The sequence below is a fragment of the Diabrotica virgifera genome, chromosome 1 (assembly GCF_917563875.1).
Source record: "Diabrotica virgifera virgifera chromosome 1, PGI_DIABVI_V3a".
NCBI classification, from domain to species: domain Eukaryota; kingdom Metazoa; phylum Arthropoda; class Insecta; order Coleoptera; family Chrysomelidae; genus Diabrotica; species Diabrotica virgifera.
The window spans coordinates 178,143,440-178,164,428 of NC_065443.1; the positions used below are offsets into that span (position 1 = coordinate 178,143,440).

Below are 20,989 nucleotides of genomic sequence, written 5' to 3' on the forward strand. Positions count from 1 at the left end.
CATTTTACGTTTTTCAACCATTTATGCTAACACTTACGACCTTCATATTTTAACCAGAAAACCTTTGATATAATAAAACAATACTGTAAATTTCATTAAGATCGACATTTTGCAATCTAGCTTTTGCAAAAAAATTAATTTTTTCAAAATGTTGCAGTACTGACAATAAAGCAGATAGCAAGTTGAATTTTTTTACATATAGAAGAAAGGTACAGTATTCTTCTATACGTAAAAATAAATTCAACTTGCTGTCTGCTTCATTTTCAGTTCTGCAACATTTTGAAAAAATTAATTTTTTTGCGAAAGCTGGATTGCAAAATCTATTGAAACGATCTTAATGAAATTCACAGTATTTTTTTATTATATGATGTAGTTTTTCTGGGTAAAATTATGAAGGTCTTAAGTGTAGCATAAGCGGTTGAAAAACGTAAAATGCGAATACTTGTTTTTTATGATTTTTTCGCATTTATTGCTATTTTGCAACAAGGGTGACAATTTTTAAAATTCTTAGCTAATCCTTTATTGTAGAAAATTTAATTACGCAACTTTTATGCCAGTGCAACTTTTCTCGAAAATGAATACTTTTGAAGTTATAATCAAAAAATGAAGAAAAAAATCGAATGTTTCCTTTATTTTTTGACATTTTGATTATTTAAACAATGTTCCGGACCTTTTTGAGTGGGAGGATAACTCAAATATTATTATATGAGTTATTTTCAAGCAATTTCTGCAAACAAATACGAGTCACCTCTCAACGTCCAAGTACGTGTTTTGTTGCCATTTGCAGATCACCGCTGTGCTCGACAGATTGTTTTTCTGCCGTACTTGTCATTCAAATAAATACGGGGAATGTATAATTGGTTGCCTATCGGCTAATATTCCATAGCGTCTTATTACAAGCAAATGCTCAACTGGGTACGGCTAACCGAAGCGGGCCATAAATTCACACAATCGCAGTCGGGTGTATGGCTGGCTAGGATCCTTAATTTGAAAAGTCTCTTACGCACAGCGCACAGGGTCACAAGGTATCAGATCGTTCGAATTCTTTTAAAAACAATGAATAAAATTTAGTCTGTATTATCTCACAGATATTTTTTTTATTTCACACAAACGAATATCATCAACTCTGATTAACTTATATATTTAAAAAAATCTATAATGTGTCCATAAATGTGTGGGTCGGCACTGCCGACCCTGACTAGCCGCCACTGATCCACCCCTCTCAGTGCAATCAGCTTCTCACTAAACTTTGTTTAGTTACGCTTTCCAACGATTATTCGCACATTGTTTTATATTCGAACCGGACTTCAGCTGGAGAACTAGCTGTCTTATTTATCTTATCAATATAACCTTACTTGTTTTTATTATTATCAGTATTGTTTTTAACGCCGAATATTACTTCTTTGCAGTGGATTTACACAATAGACAGGTAGTGAAGTGCAAATTTTAGACTTTCCCGGGTCTTCTTTCATTCATCGTTCGTTTGGTTTGCAAGTATTAGAAACCACGAATACAGGCGTAATCACAATCTGGTCCCAAGAGAAGTGATTATTTCTCCGGAAATAAAACTTCGAATTGTTTTAATTAATGTAGACTCTATCATGACTTAAACTTTAAACCAATTAAAACTAAACCTTAAACCAGTTAATGAAAGAATTAGTATTACAAGATTACGGGGTAAATGGTCCAATTTAACTATATTCTGTGTATAAACAAACCGAAGAGGCATCAGACGATGATAAAAATGAATTCCACTGCTTTCTAAATCAACTATGCACAGAAGCTCCTGACCATGATATCAAAGTAATACTGGGTTATATTAGCGCAAAAGTAGTCACAAAAGAGTAGGTACATAATACTGGTGGCAGAAAATATAGTCTACAAGCCGTTACAAATGACACCCAGTTTGCTAGAAAAAAGATCCACAAGGCAACATGGATATCAAATTATGGAAGAACAAATAATCAAATTGATCATGTATTGATTGATGAGAGACAATATAGCAGCATAATAAGCTTAAGAACTACGAGAGGGCCAGATAGTGACACGGACCATTGGCTCGTGAAGCTAAGCTTAGTTAGCTTAGAACAAGAATTTCAACACAAACAGTAGATAAATAGACAAATAGATGGAATGTGGCGAAGCTGCGAGAAGATAAGGAAAGACAATAGTCAATACCAAGTAGAAATTAGAAGTAGGTTTCAGGTTTTGGAAATAAATGAAGATGTAGATCAGCAATAGCACTCCATAAAAAGAACTATTAAAGAAGCAGCAGAGAAATATATCGAAACAAAGAAGAAAACAAAAATACCAAAATGGTCAGACGAAGAATGCGAAAGAGCACTGAAAGAAACAAACAAAAAAAAAAGAATTGATTATCTGTCGAACCCATCAGACGAAAAACGTATACACAGCGTTGACAGAGAGGCGCAGCTAGAATAACAATAAGGCAAAAAAGGTAGAATATCTATACTCTGGGCTAATTAGCAAAATTCATGGAAAAGTTATTTACCAGCAATTTTATTGCTGGAATCGAATTATAAGATCCTATATATTAATAATATAGGTATGCAAAGTCCGCAGATAGTGTGCTACTTTTTTTATAAACAAAATGGCGCCGACAAATCGTATTTTTTTCAATTATTGCTCTATAACTCCGAAGATTTTAACTTTACAACAAAAACACCCAAATAAAAATTCACCGCAATTAAATTCTGCATAGAGATATGTTTTTCACGATTTGCTCCGACGAAAATTTTCCTCGGAAAATGCGGGTTTTCCTAACAAAAACTATAATTTTCTAATAAAGTTTTAGGTAAATAATTATTAATCAATAATTAAATAACTTAGTGACATCAAAGATTTCTTGGTATAGATTTTAATTCCAGAAGCCGGTGAAAATTAAACGAATATTTTAGCAACAATTCAATTGTTAATTAACAATTTACGATCGCAATAATAACCAAAATAATAATGATACATTGATCAAACTTATAAAGATTATAAAGATGAGATGGTTGTTTAATATTTTATCGACAAAATATAAATTTTTCTTTTTTTTGCATAATCTTTAAATTTTGAAAAAAAAATAGTTATAATACGTTGGTCTAATTAGTAAAGTACAAAGAAAGGTTATTTACCAGCAATTTTATTTTGGTCTAATTAGTAAAGTACAAAGAAAGGTTATTTACCAGCAATTTTATTGCTTTAATCGAATTATAAGATCCTATATATTATGAATATAGGTATGCAAAGTCCACAGATAGTGTGCTACTTTTTTTATAAACAAAAGAGCGCCGACAAATCGTATTTTTTTCAATTATTGCTCTATAACTCCGAAGATTTTAACTTTACACCAAAAATACTCAAATAAAAATTCACCCCAATTTAATTCTACATAGAGTCATGTTTTTCCCGATTTGCTCCGACGAAAATTTTCCTCGGAAAATGTGGGTTTTCCCAACAAAATCTCGAATTTTCAATTAAATTTTTTGGGCCGGTAATTATTTATCAATAATTATATAGCTTGGTGAAATAAAAGCTTTCTTGGTATAGATTATAAATTCAGAAGCCGGTTAAAATGAAACGAATATTTTAGCAACAATTCAATTGTTAATTAACATTTACAGTCGCAATAACAACCAAAATAATCATGAGACATTGATCAAACTTAGAAAGATTATAAAGGTGTGATGCCTATTTAATATTTTGTCGACAAAATATAAATTTATCATTTTTTTCCATAATCTTTAAATGTTTAAAAAAATTGTTATAAACAAATTAACATTTCTTAGAAATTGTTTATTATATTCTAATTTTAAAAAATACTTAAAATGCGTATTTCAAAGGTCTTGAAAATGAATGCTTTAAAAAAATTTTCCAACCATTTGCAAAAAAGTTAGTAAACAGCAAAATAAATATACGATATCTCCATTGTTTATAATTTGTTTTAATTGTTTCAAAGCTTAAAAGTGAGTCTATGGTACAATCTAATTACTCACAAAGAATGTCAAAAATTAGTGCAATGGTTATATTTTAATCAAAGATTAAAAATACTTTTTTTTGTAATTTTTAGCGCGAAAGTAGGCTTGATACAGAGCCGGAGATAAAATGTTCACTCGAAGCGGCTGACACGCTTAAACTCGCGCGAGTTGTGTATGTGGGCGGGTAGCTACGGTACTGTATTATTCTACTTTCGCGCGTGTAAATTACAAAAAAATATATTTATAATCTTTAATTAAAATATAACCATTAAGCTGATAATCGATATTGTTTTATAAATAATTAGCTTGTACTTTAAACTCACTTCTACGCTTTGAAAGAATTAAAAATAATTATTAACACCGTAGTAATCGTATGTTTACTTTGCTGTTTCATAACTTTTTTGCAAATGGTTGCAAAAAAGTTTTAAAGCATTCATTTTCAAGATATTTGAAATGCGCATTTTAGCTATTTTTTAAAATTATAATATAATAAAAAGTTTCTGCGAAACGTTAATTTGTTTATAAGTATTTTTTTAAACATTTAAAGATTATGCAAAAAAATAAAAAATTTATATTTTGTCGACAAAATTTTAAATAGGCATCTCACCTTTATAAGATTTCAAAGTTTGATCAGTGTATCATAATTATTTTGGTTATTATTGCGACCGTAAATTATTAATTAACAATTGAATTGTTGCTAAAATATTCGTTTAATTTTCACCAGCTTCTGGAACTATAATCTAAACCAAGAAGGCTTTTAAGTCACCAAATTATTTAATTATTGGTAAATAATTACTTATCTAAAATTTTATTTGAAAATTAAAGATTTTGTTGGTAAAACCCGCATTTTCCGAGGAAAATCTTCGTCGGAGCAGATCGGGAAAAACACGTCTCTATGCAGAATTTAATCAAGGTGAATTTTTATTTGAGTGTTTTTGTTGTAAAGTTAAAATCTTCGGAGTTCTAGAGCAATAATTGAAAAAAACACGATTTTCGGGCGCCATTTTGTTTATAAAAAAAGTAGCTCACTATCTGAGGACTTTGCATACCTATATTATTAATATATAGGATCTTATAATTCGATTCCAGGAATAAAATTGCTGGTAAAAAATTTTTCCCAAAAATGGCCTATTCTCCGATAATCAGCCCAGACTACTACAACAAATTGAAAAGGTAGAAGGTAGAACGTGGACAAAATCAAAGTAAAACATTCTACAAAGAGGTAAGACAATAAAAGAGAGGCTCCTATACGGGGTGTTTCATTGAGAAACGGAAATACTTGAATGGTGAATATAAGTCATTGAGGCTATTCTAGATATACATTTATTGCCTCGCCGATTTTTATAACCGAGTTACAGGGTGTTTTATCGATTTTGTCCATTACTTTCTTCTTCTTCACATGCCATCACCGCGACGGAGGTTGGCAATCATCATGGCTATTCTAATCTTAGATGCTGCTGCTCTGAATAGTTCGGTTGATGTGCATCCGTACCATTCCCTAAGTTACGCAACCATGAGATTCTTCTCCTTCCTACACTTCTCTTGCCCTGGATTTTCCCCTGTATAATCAATTGAAGTATGTTGTATCTCTCATTACGCATAACATGCCCCAGGTATTGCTTTCGTGTCTTGATGGTTTCCAATATTTTCAGTCTTTTGTTGACTCTTCTCATGACTTCGTTGTTTGTTATATGCTCGGTCCATGATATCTTCAGGATTCTTCTATACACCCACAGTTCAAATGCTTCCAACTTTTTACTAGTCGATGCGTTAAGTGTCCATGCTTATATCCCGTAAAGCAGGGTCGAGAAAATATAACGCCTTGCCAACCTAACTCTCAAGTCTAATTTCAGTTCTCTTGCACAAAGTACCTTTCTCATTTTATTGAAGTTTGTTCTTGCTTTCTCTATTGGAACTTTGATTCCTTTGGAGTAATCGTTTGTGTGATTAATTATTGTGCCAAGATAGTTGTAGTTTTCAACTTGTTCTAAAGTTTTACCTTTAATTGTCAGGCTTTCATCATTATTTTGGGTTTTTTATATCCTCATAAATTTAGTTTTCTTGATGTTTATTGATAATCCATATTCTTCTCCATACTCAACTATCTTGTTCATTAGCTTTTGGAGGTCTTTAAGGTTGTCTGCTATTATGATAGTATTGTCCGCATATCTAATGTTGTTAATTGGCGTTCCATTTACCTTTATTCCTGCTGTTTCTCCCTCAAGAGCTCTTTTCATACACATACAGGGGTGTGACAATACACACCCCTGTCGCACTCCTCTTTTAATTTCGAACTATTCTGATGTGCGTTCATTAATGCGTATGTGTGCTTGCTGTTTATAATATAGATTTGTTATAATTCGATGGTCATTGTTTTGCTTTGAGGACGTCCATTAGCCGTTTGTGGCGGACTTTATCGAAAGCCTTGTTGTAATCTATGAAACAGACGTATATCCATAAAATTATTAATAAAAGAGTTATTACATGTCTAATAAATAAAAATGATGGTCGGAATCGGTAATTTAGGAAAATTTCAGAATTTTTTTTTTTCAAGTAGAAGGCTGTTATTGCATATTTGAATATGGTTTTTAATCACAAATAACTTTTCATAATAAAATTTTTTGATATTTTGAAATATAAAGGTAGTTTGCTCTTGAGCGAAATTCATATTTTTTGACATACCTCGTATACTGTTAACAAAATTTGATATCTGATGATTGCATCTTAGGTTTTAGACTATGCAGAGCACTTTATAAAGAATGACTTTTTTTAGTAAAATTGATATTAAAAAAGTTTCCCATATGGTTCCAAGTTACGCAGACACCCTGTATACGTCGTAAGAAGATTCGCTTCCGTCGGGTATCACACATTTCCTTATACTTCGTTTAGAAGGCTCATTTCGCCCCCTTATAAAAGCTTAAAGCCTATATTCAGTTTTTGCTAAATCAGTTGAAGCACGAACTGCATTTGGTAATTATAAAAACTAAAAACTGGTAATTATAATACTTCTTCCTCTGAATACATCCATTGTGCAAAGCTACAACAACTAGGTAAAAATATTCAACGGAGCTGGTATATACTGTTTAATGTAATCCTAGAATATCGTCTCAATAAGAGGACCTTATGATTACATATTATGGGCTTTTAATTATTTAAGACATTAGACTTCTAGGACACTTCTTCAAATTGCACAAGCAAAAATTTTCTGGAGAATTTTCTATCTAATCGGGTATTCGACAGGCGGAACTCTTTTCCTTGTGAGATTGGTAATTCTGAATGTATGAACTTCTTTAGAAACAGATACGATTCATATACGTTCATATTGTCACAACAATTTCTTTTAGATTAGCGCACTAAATTTTTGTTATAGACTTTACTTTTAATTTTTTTACAATCTTTAATTAATACTCGTTATATAAATATTCTCGGCTATAAAATTATCTATAATTGTGTTATTTTAAAACAAGAGAAAAGTTTGTTACAGAGCTCTTAGATACAACTTTTATTAAAATATATAAAAAACAAAATATACCTATGAATTAGGTAAACTTAAAAATACTTTTGTAAAGGTTCTCCTAACACTTTTTCCATTTCTTGTATTGCCTTTTGACAAGCCTTTTCTACATCCTCTTCTTCGTCTTCCAGCAATTCAGCAAGGAATGGAATAGTTTCCGGTAGTAACGGAAGGAAATCTTCGCCCAGTTTTTTGACTATCTCTGTAACACAATGCAATGTTAACAATCTAATTTTAGGCGAATTATGTCGCATTTTTAGTAAAATCTGATAGTTCATTTGCTTCCAAAGAGCATCATCAGCAACAGCTACTGAAAAATTAACTAAGCATGGTGTTAAGATTTTGTTATTTCGTTTTATCAGTTCATCTAAGCCTCCCAGGGGATTTTCCAATTGATCTACTAACGGCTGCATTAAAATATCGAATCGATCTCTGTTCACGAATTTATGATTGTCATACAAAAATACCGCATTTAACGTGGATAGCATGTTCTGCAACAATAATATATTTTTCTCTTGGTCATCAAAGTAAAGTTCTTCAGTTTTGACCTTGTTGCAAGCATCTAACATGACTGCTACGTTGTTAATAAAATGGCCAGCAAACAATACAAAAATTCCTTTAAGTGATTGTGCTATTTGGCTAGAAAGATTATAAAAAGTAATCAGTCTTTCTGTTTTAACGTCACTCCTCACAGCCCAGTCGTAAAGTTTGTAATATAGCGGTCGAAAGGTATTTTCCGAAAGTTTTAAGATAAGAACTGTAAGAGCTTTAACAATATGGCTTTCAACCATGTTAGCATCTTCTAGTGTACATTTTTGCTCTGTGCGGAACTTAAGAATGTTAAGAAAGAAATTTGTGAGTTCGTTTAAATTGCTGTTTACATCAAGTCCGTTAGTATTTGTTATACTCTCTGTTAAGATATTTAGCAGTGAGCTGGTGGCGTGGAAACAATTCCTGTCCACTAGTGTATTATAACAGTTTTCTATTGGTAGCAGAAGAACTCTGAGGGGTATGGTCATTCCTATTTTTTTATTTATGCTGTTTAGTTTAGTTGACAGTTGTTGCACCTAAAACGAAAACAAAATTACAATAAAAATGTATGAAAATTAAACTGATAACTGTGTAACAAATGTACGAGGTAATACCAGTATTAGGATCAATATCGTAAAACAAGAAAACGGGGAGCTTTAAGTAACGTATGCAGCAAAATAAACATTACTGAAATGCGTTTGCCTCAAACTTGTATTTGTCACGCGCCGAAACGTACTGAGTGATGCCGAAAGTCGTTATAGTAGGGGAGGAAAGTATGCCAAATTTGCAGTTACTCGAGCGCTATGGGGACCTATTGGGCTGTGAAGAGTAGGTCCTAAAACCAAAAAAAATTAAGTAAAGTTTTCCAGTTAAGTGGGAACTTTGCATTTTTTAATTTAATTTTCAATTTCCAACAGTCGTTTTTCCGATTATAGCGCCATCTACCCATAATGATAAAAAATGTCTCGAATGAAAGTTGCTTATTTTTACGTAAGGAATTCAAATCTGCAATAAAAAAATGGGGTTTCCTATTTAATATTTTAAAGTAGCCCCCCACCCCACCTCCGTGGGTGGTCGTGTTTGGTGTCATTCGATAATTTTTCAAAAATATCGAATACGTGTATTTTTCAGTTTTTTGATCAGATGTTTATTTCGCGAAATATCGCGGGGTTCCTATTTAAAATTTTAAATTTATTCCCACTCCTCTCCGTGCGGGGTCGTGTTTGGTATCATTCGATAGATTTTTAAAAAATATTGAAAACGTATTTTTTAATTTTTGGTCTGACGTTTATTACTCGAAATATTCGCTTTTATTTCGAAATATTCGTCAGATTTTTGAAATGTACACTGTTATGCATGTATTTATAACTGATACAGTCGAACCCGCTTATTAAAATAGCCGTCGTGCCAAGAAAAAGTATTCCTATAACAGGGATATTCTAATAACCGATCGCATATGCCTAGTAAAAACGTTTTGGGACCTCAAATTTCTAGTCCTTAAACCGGGATATTCCTTTAACCGGTATTCTAATAAGCGGGTTTGACTGTATAACTGATCTTAATCTGACGATTTCCAGGTTTTCTAAGGATAGATTTTTTTCGGACCCCCCCCCCTGAACGAATGTATTAAGATCCAATATATGGTAGGGGTACAAGGTTTCTCCCCATATCATAATCTGACGCGCTCGAGTAACTGCAAAAATCTCCGCTTGGGCTCCCCTACCATTATAACATGTGAATGTTAATATTAGGTGCTTCAGGATGGTTCTCAGTTTTGCAGAAAAAAATTTTTCTACGTGGAGTACTATTTTCGGAAAAGGTCGCAAAAACGGTTCAAGCTTAAAATTAACAAGTGTTTCAGCAGGATGGGACAACATGTCACCTGGCTAGGGAGTCTCTTCGAATACTACGCGATCATTTTGAGGATCGCCTTATTTCGCGTGGCAGTGATTTTCCACCAGACCTAACGCCACCTGTTGGGTACATAAGGGGAATGCTGAAGGAGGCATCTGACATTGCAAAATTGCGGACTAGAATTATTAAAGCTTTTTTCGTGCCAGAGGACATCTTTAACATCTGTTTTATCGGGAACGTCGTCGTAAATAATTTTTGCAAGGCTATATCATGGATACAAAATAATCATAAACATTTCGAGGTTTATTTTTTTATTACTGTTTATTTTGCCGCATATTGTATTTCAAAATTGAATAAAAAATATTTAGTGTTTTACTTAATTTTTAAATTTAATTTTACCTTTTGTTCGTCTTTATTTATATTCCACTTCGACATCAACTGGGAGACTTCAACTAACAGTTTCTCTAAATAAGGACTCAAAAACAAGGGCATGCTGTCCAAAATCTTTTCAATGGTTGTAATCAAACTCTTTAATAAAACGCTAGATATTTCTGCGTGTTTCTGCTGTTTCAAAATTTTAATAAGTATAGGCATGAAATCTGGCAAGCTTGCAATAGCGTGTCCTTTGAGATGAATACATAGCTCAGCCAGACAAAGAACCACCGATGCAAGCAAGTTATTCTGAGCTTTACCGGATTTTAACACCCCCGTGATGAAGTCTATGATTTGAACAAATTTTTCAGGTTCTTGCCGTGCGAGAAGTTTAACTAGTAGTTTTAAAGACAATAAAGCTGTTTGTATGATTATTTCCTGCTCGGCGTCGACTTCTTCATCTAGACCTAAAAGGAACATCAACTAAATTAAGAATACAGCTCTAATAAAAATAAGTAAATAACGAAACTATATTTGACTACAATCTGTATTATCTCCACTCTCTTCTATTATCTTCGACTATACAAACAAAAAACAAATAATAAACTTAACGGCAAAAGTTTTGCGCCAGCAAAAATTATTCCCGTTTTAAAAGTTGATTTTCTCGCGAACGGATTCCGCTATTTTCAACGAAAATTTCGTTTTCGTTTATAAATTCGCAAAGTCTGTCCGTTCGTTCGTGCGTTGCAGTCCCTGCAATACTTTGAGCAGATCTACCGATGGACCACCATGTAGTTTTGTCTCCTAAATCCAAATCTGAAAACGGCATTTCGATATCTCAAACCATCTTCGAGATAACCGACCTCAAAGTCAACTTGCATCTCGGGACAGCAATTTAGGGTTATTTAGGAATTTTTATACATGGAGACACTGCTAAAAATGCATTAAACCTAATGTATGTCAAAATGCAAATAAAAATTTCATATTTCAAACTAGCGCGTGACTTCGACTGACATCGGCTATAAACGCTTGTGATCAGGATCCTAAATTGCTATCCCGAGATGCAAGTCTTTGTTTCGTTTGACATATAAACGTCAAGTTGAAATGTCAAATAAACAAATTGTTCATTTATTAATGTTCATGTAGGTAATGTTAAATGGCAGATTACTAACCCGGACCCGGAAGAAGAAGACACTAATGGCTTAAAAACTCACGCCAATGGTTTGGACTAACGTGCCAATGTCCGCAACGGACGAAGCACATGAAAAAGAAGAATAATAATTAGAAATGAGGTATTCTTCTTCTTACGGTGCTTATCCGTTCCGGATGTTGGCTATCCTAACTTTGCTTGCAGCTGTCTGTTTGTCGATGTATTGAACTAGTTTCTCAGGTTTTTAAGCCAAGATATTCTTCTTCTACCTGCTCCTCGCTTCCCAAATACATTGCCCTGCAGAATGAGTGGCAGCAATCTCTGTTCATTTCTCATAACATGGCCAAGATATTCTAGTTTGCGCTCTTTTCTGGTGTTCGCATTCCTTGCCCATTCTACGTAGGACCTCAACATTAGTCACACGATCCATCCACGAAATTCTTAAAATGCTTGTGTAATATCACATCTCGAATGCCTTGAGTTTTCTTAAAGAAGCTTCGGAAAGTGTCCAGGCCTCTACTCCGTATAATAATGTAGAAAATACATAGGATCTGACAATAGAGATTTTGGTACAAAGTGGTAAATCGTGACTTCTGAAAAGAGACTTCATGATTATGAACGCTGATCTCGCTTTTCCTATGCGTTGTTTTATTTCACTAGAGTGGTTCCATTGACTGTTTATGATGGTAGAGTCCTTTTCATGAGCATTTTTCAGTGCGTCACAGTTTTTCGATTTCTTTCTAACGCATTAAATTGTATGTGACAGAAAAAAAGGCAAGTCTGTGCTTAAGGGCATTTATAACATTTATTCTAGTTATTCTGGTTGTCGATAGATGGCACTATAATCGCAGAAAAAATTATTCACGAATTATATAATATATCTACGAATATAATCTGTACAATTTATAAGACTATACAAATCAAAGAAAATACCAGTTTATAAATGCAATAAACACAATTGCTTTGTTTTTATGCCAAATTGCAAATCGAATGTAACAACTGTCAGATTTAACTAAAATGTCATGTTAGAATAAATGTCATAAATGTGTATTATCACGGACTTAACTTTTTTTCTATCATTTGTGACGCACTGAAAAATGCTCATAAAAAGGACTTACCAAGGTATGTGTAGCTGTCCACCATGTTAATTACTTGTTGGTTAACCAAAGTTGTGTATTTAATATTTCGCGCTTACTGACTACCACTACTTTGTTTTTTTCGTATTGAAATAAGTCAATGTTCGCTACTTATAGCTTATAGGCGCGACATTATTCTTTGTAAACCATCTAGGCTATCTGCAAAAACTACTACGTCGTCGGCATATCTAATGTTGTTAGATCTATCATCTAATTCCGTTTCCTTCAAGGATGGTTATGAGCTTATCATGTTTTACTCTATCAAATGCCTTTTGTAGTCGATAAAACAAATGTATATATCTATATCTATATATATATATATATATATATATATATATATATATATATATATATATAATTAAATTTTGTTTTTCTTGGGTTTTATTTTTCCATTTAAATCAACGTTTCGGCGGATATCTCTCGCCTTTGTCAAGATTCTAAAAATGCATACAAATAAATACAAGATGTTATTATAGAACATGTTAAAACACTTACCTACACGTAAATCGACACAATAACAGTACTGGACATACACAGAATAAAATGTGAGACCTGTTATCTCACATTTTATTCTGTGTATGTCCAGTACTGTTATTGTGTCGATTTACGTGTAGGTAAGTGTTTTAACATGTTCTATAATAACATCTTGTATTCATTTGTATGCATTTTTAGAATCTTGACAAAGGCGAGAGATATCCGCCGAAATGTTGATTTAAGTGGAAACATAAAATCTTATTCCAATTTTAACATTATTTACTGAACCGAAACCCAAGAAATACAAAATTTAATTAAATATAGTATGGTTCAAGAAACTCAGTAAAACAATATATATATATATATATATATATATATATATATATATATATATATATATATATATATATATAGATATATATATATATACAGGGTGCGCCAAACCTCTGGTCTTCTTTGATTACGGCTAAACTATGAGATATACAAAAACATGTTTATAACAAAACTAATGTGTATCAAAGAGGTCTATAATTTAAAATTATTTTCAATTATACAGGGTGTCAGAACGACGGTATGAACCAAAGTTGTATTTTTTTAAATGGAACACCCTGTATATTAAATCATTTTTGAATATATTATTTAAAAATATGAAAAATTTGTATAAGGTCTTATAGGCCTAAAGTTAATAACTTTCAAAATATTTACATTTTTATTGAGAAAAATGGTAATATTTATAGGGTTGTGGATTATGTTTCCAAGGAAATAAAAAGTTAGGTGATAGGTCAAAGTTTTTAAAATACTGTGTTATTTTTAAATAATTTAATATTTTTTACTTTTAGCCATAAAATATACAGTGTGATCACTATTTGCAAATACAAAAGTTCCCATTTTTTTTAAATGGGACACCCTGTATATTAGTTTTGCGTTTGGTAGTAAATATTACAACCTTTCTTTTGGTATAAGGTTGTATGTACCTAGCATGTTTCGTTTTGTAGATATTTTAAAAAAACTATAGATTTTACGTTTTTGCGGATTTTTTATTTAAAAATTTTTTTGCAAAAAAAATAATTATAATCTGGTTTTAGAAACATACACTAAAATATAAAATATGAAAATAAAAACGTAATTAAAGATTAAAATAAATCGTATGCTAGTACAATTCAATTGAATTTAATAACTTTAAATTATTTTACAAAAAATATTTTACCTTATTAATGAATACATAAATTAGTTACTAAATTAAATAAACAACCAAATTTTAAATCAATCGTAGTAATTCTTCTACCGCAGCAACTTTCCTGTACCAAATTAATTGTTAGTTATTTTAATTTACGAGTAAGATCAGTTAATAACTTTTTAATTTACCTACATCTTGAGAACGTATAAAGTATGCTTTGAAACAAATGAACGTTATGGAAGTATATTAAGAAGTAAATAGTATCTATGTACCTACTCGTGTCACAAAAGCTGGTAATAATTTCTAATGGTTTCGCCCAAAACAAATGTCATATCCAAAAATTTTTCGGTTAAAAAATTAAAATTTAAAATATAAAAAATTGTTACAAAAATTTCAACTACAAAAGTATTACCCGTTTTTGTGACACCAGTAAATACTATTTATATTAATAAATAATTTGGATGATACATTTAACATTCATATGTTTCAAAGCATACTTTATAATAATTTTTATATTCTCAAGATGTATGTAAGTAAATTTAAAAGGTAAATTAAAAGTTTAACTAAATAAAATTTAACTAACAATTAATTTGGTACAGGAAAGTTGCTGTAGTAGAAAAATTACTACGGTTGATTTAAAATTTGGTTGTTTATTTAATTTAGTAACTAATTTATGCATTCATTAATATGGTAAAATATTTTTTGTAAAATAATTTAAAGTTATTAAATTCAATTGAGTTGTACTAGCATACGATTTATTTTAATCTTTAATTACGTTTTTGTTTTTATATTTTATATTTTAGTGTATGTCTCTAAAACCAGATTATAATTATTTTTTTTGCAAAAAAAATTTTAAATAAAAAATCCGCAAACACGTAAGATCTATAGTTTTTTTAAAATATCTACAAAACGAAACATGCTAGGTACATACAACCTTATACCAAAAGAAAGGTTGTAATATTTACTACAAAACGAAAAACTAATATACAGGGTGTCCCATTTAAAAAAAAATGAGAAAATTTTGTATTTGCAAATAGTGATCACACTGTATATTTTATGGCTAAAAGTAAAAAATTTTAAATTATTTAAAAATAACACTATATTTTAAAAACTTTGACCTATCACCTAAATTTTTATTTCCTTGGAAACATAATCCACAACCCTATAAATATTACCATTTTTCTCAATAAAAATGTAAATATTTCGAAAATTATTAACTTTAGGCCTATAAGACCTTATACAAATTTTTCATATTTTTAAATAATATATTCAAAAATGATTTAATATACAGAGTGTTCCATTTAAAAAAATACAACTTTGGTTCATACCGTCGTTCTGACTCACCCTGTATAATTGAAAATAATTTTAAATTATAGACCTATTTGATACACATTAGTTTTGTTATAAACATTTTTTTGTATATCTCATAGTTTAGCCGTAATCAAAGAAGACCAGAGGTTTGGCGCACCCTGTATACAGTATGTCCCTGTAAGTTGTATCCATATGGAAAACTTTTTTATTATTAATTTTACGAAAAAAAGTTATTCTTTATAAAAAGCTCTGCATGGTCCAAAACCAAAGATTTAACCATCAAATATCAAATTTTTTGAATATTATACGAGGTATGTCAAAAAGTTTGAATTTCACTCAAGAGTAAAGAAGCTTTATTTTTCGTAATATTGGAAATTGCTATTATGAAAAGTTGTTTGGAATTAAAAACTATATTTTAATATGCAATTACATCCTTCTAATTAAAAAAAATTTTTTTGAGAAATTATGGATAACTATCATTATTTTTTCAGTTATTTAAATTCTGATAACTCTTTTATTATTAATTTTACGAAAAAAAGTGATTCTTAATAAAAAGTTCTGGATGGTCTAAAACTTAAAATACAACCATCTTATATCAACTTTTATTAATTTTATACGAGGTATGCCAAAAAAGATAAATTTAGATCAAAAGTAAAGTACCTTTATAGTTCAGAATATTTCAATTAGAAGGATGTAATTACATACTGAAACATAGTTTTTAATTCTAAATAACTTTTCATAATAACAATTTTCGATATTGTGAAAAATAAACGTATTTTACTCTTGAGCGAAATTCATATTTTTTGACATACCTCGTATAAAATTGATAAAATTTGACAAAAGATGGTTGTATTTTAGATTTTAAAACATGCAGAACCTTTTATTAAGAATCACATTTTTCGTAAAATTAATAATAAAAGAGTTATCTAAATTAAAATAACTGAAAATAATGTTAGTTATCCATAATTTTTCAAAAAAAAAATTTCAATTAGAAGGATGTAATTGCATACTAGAATACAGTTTTTAATTCCAAACAACTTTTCATAAGAGCAACTTTCAATATTGTGAAAAATAAAGCTACTTTACTCTTGAGTGAAATTTAAACTTTTTGACATACCTCGTATAATATTAAAAAAATTTGATATTTGATGGTTAAATCTTAGGTTTTGGACCATGCAGAGCTTTTTATAAAGAATAACTTTTTTTCGTAAAATTAATAATAAAAATGTTTTCCATATGGATACAACTTACAGGGACATACTGTATATATATATGTATATATATATTGTTAAGATATGTAAAATTTGAATTAATATGGTTTCGATCTTAATATTTTAGAAAAGTTAAAACATATAATAAAAATATACCAAAATTCATTTCGAAGAAATGAAAGTCAATTATCTTTGGATGGCCGTAGGTAAACAAAATTTAAATAGGGATTAAGTATTTTCTTTGTACAGTTAGTATGATAAGAAAGTGGTTATGTGTTTGGACAATGAGACCGGGTTTCCCAAATGGACTTTTGCGGCGAGGGAATAATTGTATTTAGAAATTTAAATGAATGTAATCTTTGTTTAGATATTAAGAAAGGAAAAAAAAAACCGATTGGCATGTAATTAGTTTTAGGAAATTTCTAATGGTAGGGAAAATTGGTGTTTGTTATCTGAAAGGTAGATGGGGATAAAATTGAGGAACTCGGATTGATGAAGAAGGAAAAAGGAGGGGCTAGGTATGAAGAATGGGAGTTTAGCGAAATGTTAGAGGGTGGAAGAAGAGTCAGTTGTTAAATGATCGTTAAGTCGACTAGTGGTGATCTCTAAGAGTCTCCTGAAGTAGTAAGGCAGATAAGTGAATAGTTGTGAGTTTGTTGAAATAAGTGTCCTGACGGAAGCTCATCACGTAAAGCATTGTAAGTTATATTGTTCTACTTATATTCCAAGAGTCACCGTTGCATGCCGGAACGAGAAATAGATTCAGTTTATCGAGAGGAGAAAAGGCTAGCATTGTTTTTTGAAAGATACGTGCATCTGTAGGGGGTCATTAATGACAATAGGCTTGCAATAATTTGTTGCGAGATTGCTGACTACATAGGGGGCTGCTAAGAGTAAATTGTAGGCGACCAGAGACAAGAATTTGGACAACTCATCATCCGAGAGACAGTTTTATTTTTTTTGTAGAATTGTTCATAACGCAAATTTCAATAAGTACTTTAGATAGTGGTAGGGTTATTTCAATAATCAGAATAGGAGATATTATTTTTAGAGGATATTTTGAGGGTGAATTTATTTCAATAGATGCTTTTGTACCATATATGTGTTTTATTCCGTTAATCTTTGACCTTATTTATCATATGTAAAGCAAAGGAGATATTGAAGCACGAGAATATAAAACCCTGAGATTAGAGCATTAAATAGTGTGATTAAATCATAAGTGCATCATTAAAATTAAATTTAATTAATTAGTTAATTATCTAATCAAGTGCTTTGAGCACACCGATCTTTGAATATCACATTAACTGGAGCCCAGAACGTGGTGGCTTAAAAATATCGCAGCTTTGCATTTGATGGTAGGGAAAGAGATAAGGAATAACTACAGGTGATCCAGAGATAATTTGACAATTTTTCCAGGTGTAAAAATAATTTTGATTTATGGATTGATCGTAGGTATTGGATATTTACTGCCATTGAATTATTTGATTTTTTTTTACCAATCGTACATTTGATATTTATTTTGAAATTTACTGATTGCATATTTGATATTTGTGGCGAAAATTTATTAAATTTGGGGAGAAATATTTGTCGTGTTCTGCAACTTATAGAGTGTTGTAAAATTTCACATTTGGCGGGGACAAAGAAAACAGTAACGAAAAGAAACAACATGTCGACCACAAGGAGGCAAAGCAAAATGCAAGAAAACAGAGAAGAGGAAAAAATTGTTGAAGAAGGATTGGATAATGAAGGAGATACAACGATTATGGAGAGAAAAGAACAGGAATTAACAGGAATAGAGAAACTATTGCAACTGATGCAACTCCAGTCACAACAAATGGATAGAAATCAACAGGAAACAAAAAGGACAATGCAAGAAAATCAACAGGAATCAAAACGAGCCATGGAAGAAACACAAAGAGAAATATCACAGAGAATAGAACAGAAATTGGAAGAGAATGATGGCAAATTGAAAAAGCGTTTGGAAAAATATGAAAATGAAATGAAAGCCTGTTTAGAAAAAGTTAGAGAAGAAACAGAAAGGAAACTGGAGATGCAACGAGAAGAAATAGAAACTAAAATGAAGGATATTAAGAATGTGCAGAAGATGGAATTAGAACAGTTAGAAAGCAAATTTGAAAATGCAATACAAGAAGACAGGCGAGAAATAGAAGAAAAATTTAAGCAAAACGAAAAACAAATTGCGGAACTCAAGAATCAACAGAATTGTGGAGAAAGAAGGGAAATGATTATCCATGGTACAAGCGACGCGAAAATACAATTTGGCGGGGATATTAGAAAAACACACCCAGTACCATTTGTTAAAAATTTGAGAACCAAATTGCAACATATTAGATATTTTGACGACTGCAAAGAAACAATTAGAAACCATCTGAAAGAAGGAGCAGCGTTATGGTATGAAAGTAAAGAAGATGAGTTTGAAAATTGGACAGATTTCGAAAATAAATTTCTCAACTATTTCTGGGGGAAAGTTAAACAGAGGGAAATCAACCAAGAGCTACAGAATGGAAGATATCACGAGAAAATGGGAATATCGGAGGAAAGATATGCTTTGCAGATATATAACAATTCCAAATATCTAGACTACAAATACTCTACCGAACAACTGGTAGAAATGATAAGCAGACATTTCGAAGAAACGCTGGAGGACCACGTGATTTTGAGAAACTATCAAGATATTGATAGTTTGTGCCAATTCCTTCAAGTAAGGGAAGCAAAACGAAGAGAAATGCGAAACAGAAGACAACATGAACAATATAATGGACCGGCAAGAAGGTATCAATCAAATTATGACCAGAGAAACCGACATGCCCAATCAACAAACGAAGATAGGCCGAGAGAATACCAAAATTACAATAGACAACAAAATTATGATAACAGGAATCACGCAAAAAATAGAACATATGAAAATCACAACAGAAACAGAGATGCACAAAATCCTCCGACTAGGAATACGAACGAACAAAGGGACGGTAGAAACAATCAGAATTTCCAACGACAAAATAGAAGGGAGATGAATCATGTAACAATAGAAAACGAGGAAGAAGATATATGCAATGAATCCAGACAGGATTTTCAATAAAGCATCCACTGAACAAACATAAACAACTCTCCGGTATATTTTGTCATCCGAGAGAGTTTATACAGTTGGCGGGAAATGAAAGACAAAGTTCTAATTCCAATTTAATATTCTTAGATGCATTTATAAAACATAAAGCGATTAAAATTTTGATTGATTCTGGATCGGAGATATCGTTAATCAATAAGAAACTAGTAAAAGAATTAAATTTGGACAGATTTGTGTACAAAATTCCTAGGGTTGTTTTAGTGGGTGCAAACAACAAAAAATTGACGACAGTAAATGAAGGTTTGGGAGTGCGGATCAGAGTGGGAGACAAATACTATATTATGCAATGTGTGGTGATCGAAGATTTAAACCATGATATGATAGCGGGAATTGATGAATTGAGTGAAAAACACATCACCATAAATTTTTCGGAGAATAAACTGGAAATCAGAGCAGAACCAGACAACATAGAAGAAGAAACGGAAATAGAGAGGAAAATAATTGTTGAAAAGATAAATGAACAGGAAAAACATAAAGAAATCAATATGACTGTAGAGGAAAAACCGAAAGTACAAGAAAAAAATCAACCAGAAAAAAAAAAAGAAGGAAGAAAAAGAAGAAGAGTTCAAAAAGAAAGAAGGAAAACACGGTGGATACAAGAGAGAGACAGGAAATCGAAGATACGGAAGAATTGTCGGCAATCGACGATAAAACAGAAAGGAAGCAGGAAGAAAAGGAAGTTCTCATAAGAGAAATGAAAGCAGTAGAAACATGGTGCTCGGGATACCAAATGGAAATTGAAGATAAAAAAAAACAGAAGAAGAAATAAAGGATGAGGACAGAGAAGAAATGGCAATAATGGACGAGAATCCAGAATTTTATGAAGAAATATTATGGACAGTGAACACATGCGAACAAAATGAGGATGAAAGAAAATTAAAATGTGGAGAAAACATGGAAAAGGAAGTAGAGAAGATTCTAGAAAATTATGGAGATTTGATTAATGAAGAAAGCCGAGTGGCTAAAAATTATGAACATTCTTTTAAAGTTAAAAACTTAGAAAATTTTAAATCCAAGACATATCCAATCCCGTATAAATACAGGCAAAGCGTCGGACAGGAAATTGAAAAAATGATCGAAGACAAGGTGATAGAAAGATGTGACTCGCCATATATCAACCCGATAGTATGC

The 20,989-nt window shown here is 31.2% G+C and overlaps 1 protein-coding gene across 2 annotated transcripts in view; it reads right to left on the reverse strand.

Moving 5' to 3' along the window:
- Positions 1-7,470: 7,470 nt before the first annotated feature.
- Positions 7,471-20,989, reverse strand: part of LOC126878899 (HEAT repeat-containing protein 1 homolog) — a 452,430-nt gene continuing 438,911 nt past the window's right edge. For both annotated transcript variants that reach the window (XM_050641794.1, XM_050641793.1), the window contains 2 exons: positions 10,282-10,721; positions 7,471-8,564 (listed from right to left, as the gene is read on the reverse strand). In XM_050641794.1, coding sequence (XP_050497751.1) covers positions 7,533-8,564; positions 10,282-10,721 — 1,472 coding nt within the window. In that variant the 3' untranslated portion in view covers positions 7,471-7,532. The remainder of the gene's footprint in view (positions 8,565-10,281; positions 10,722-20,989) is intronic.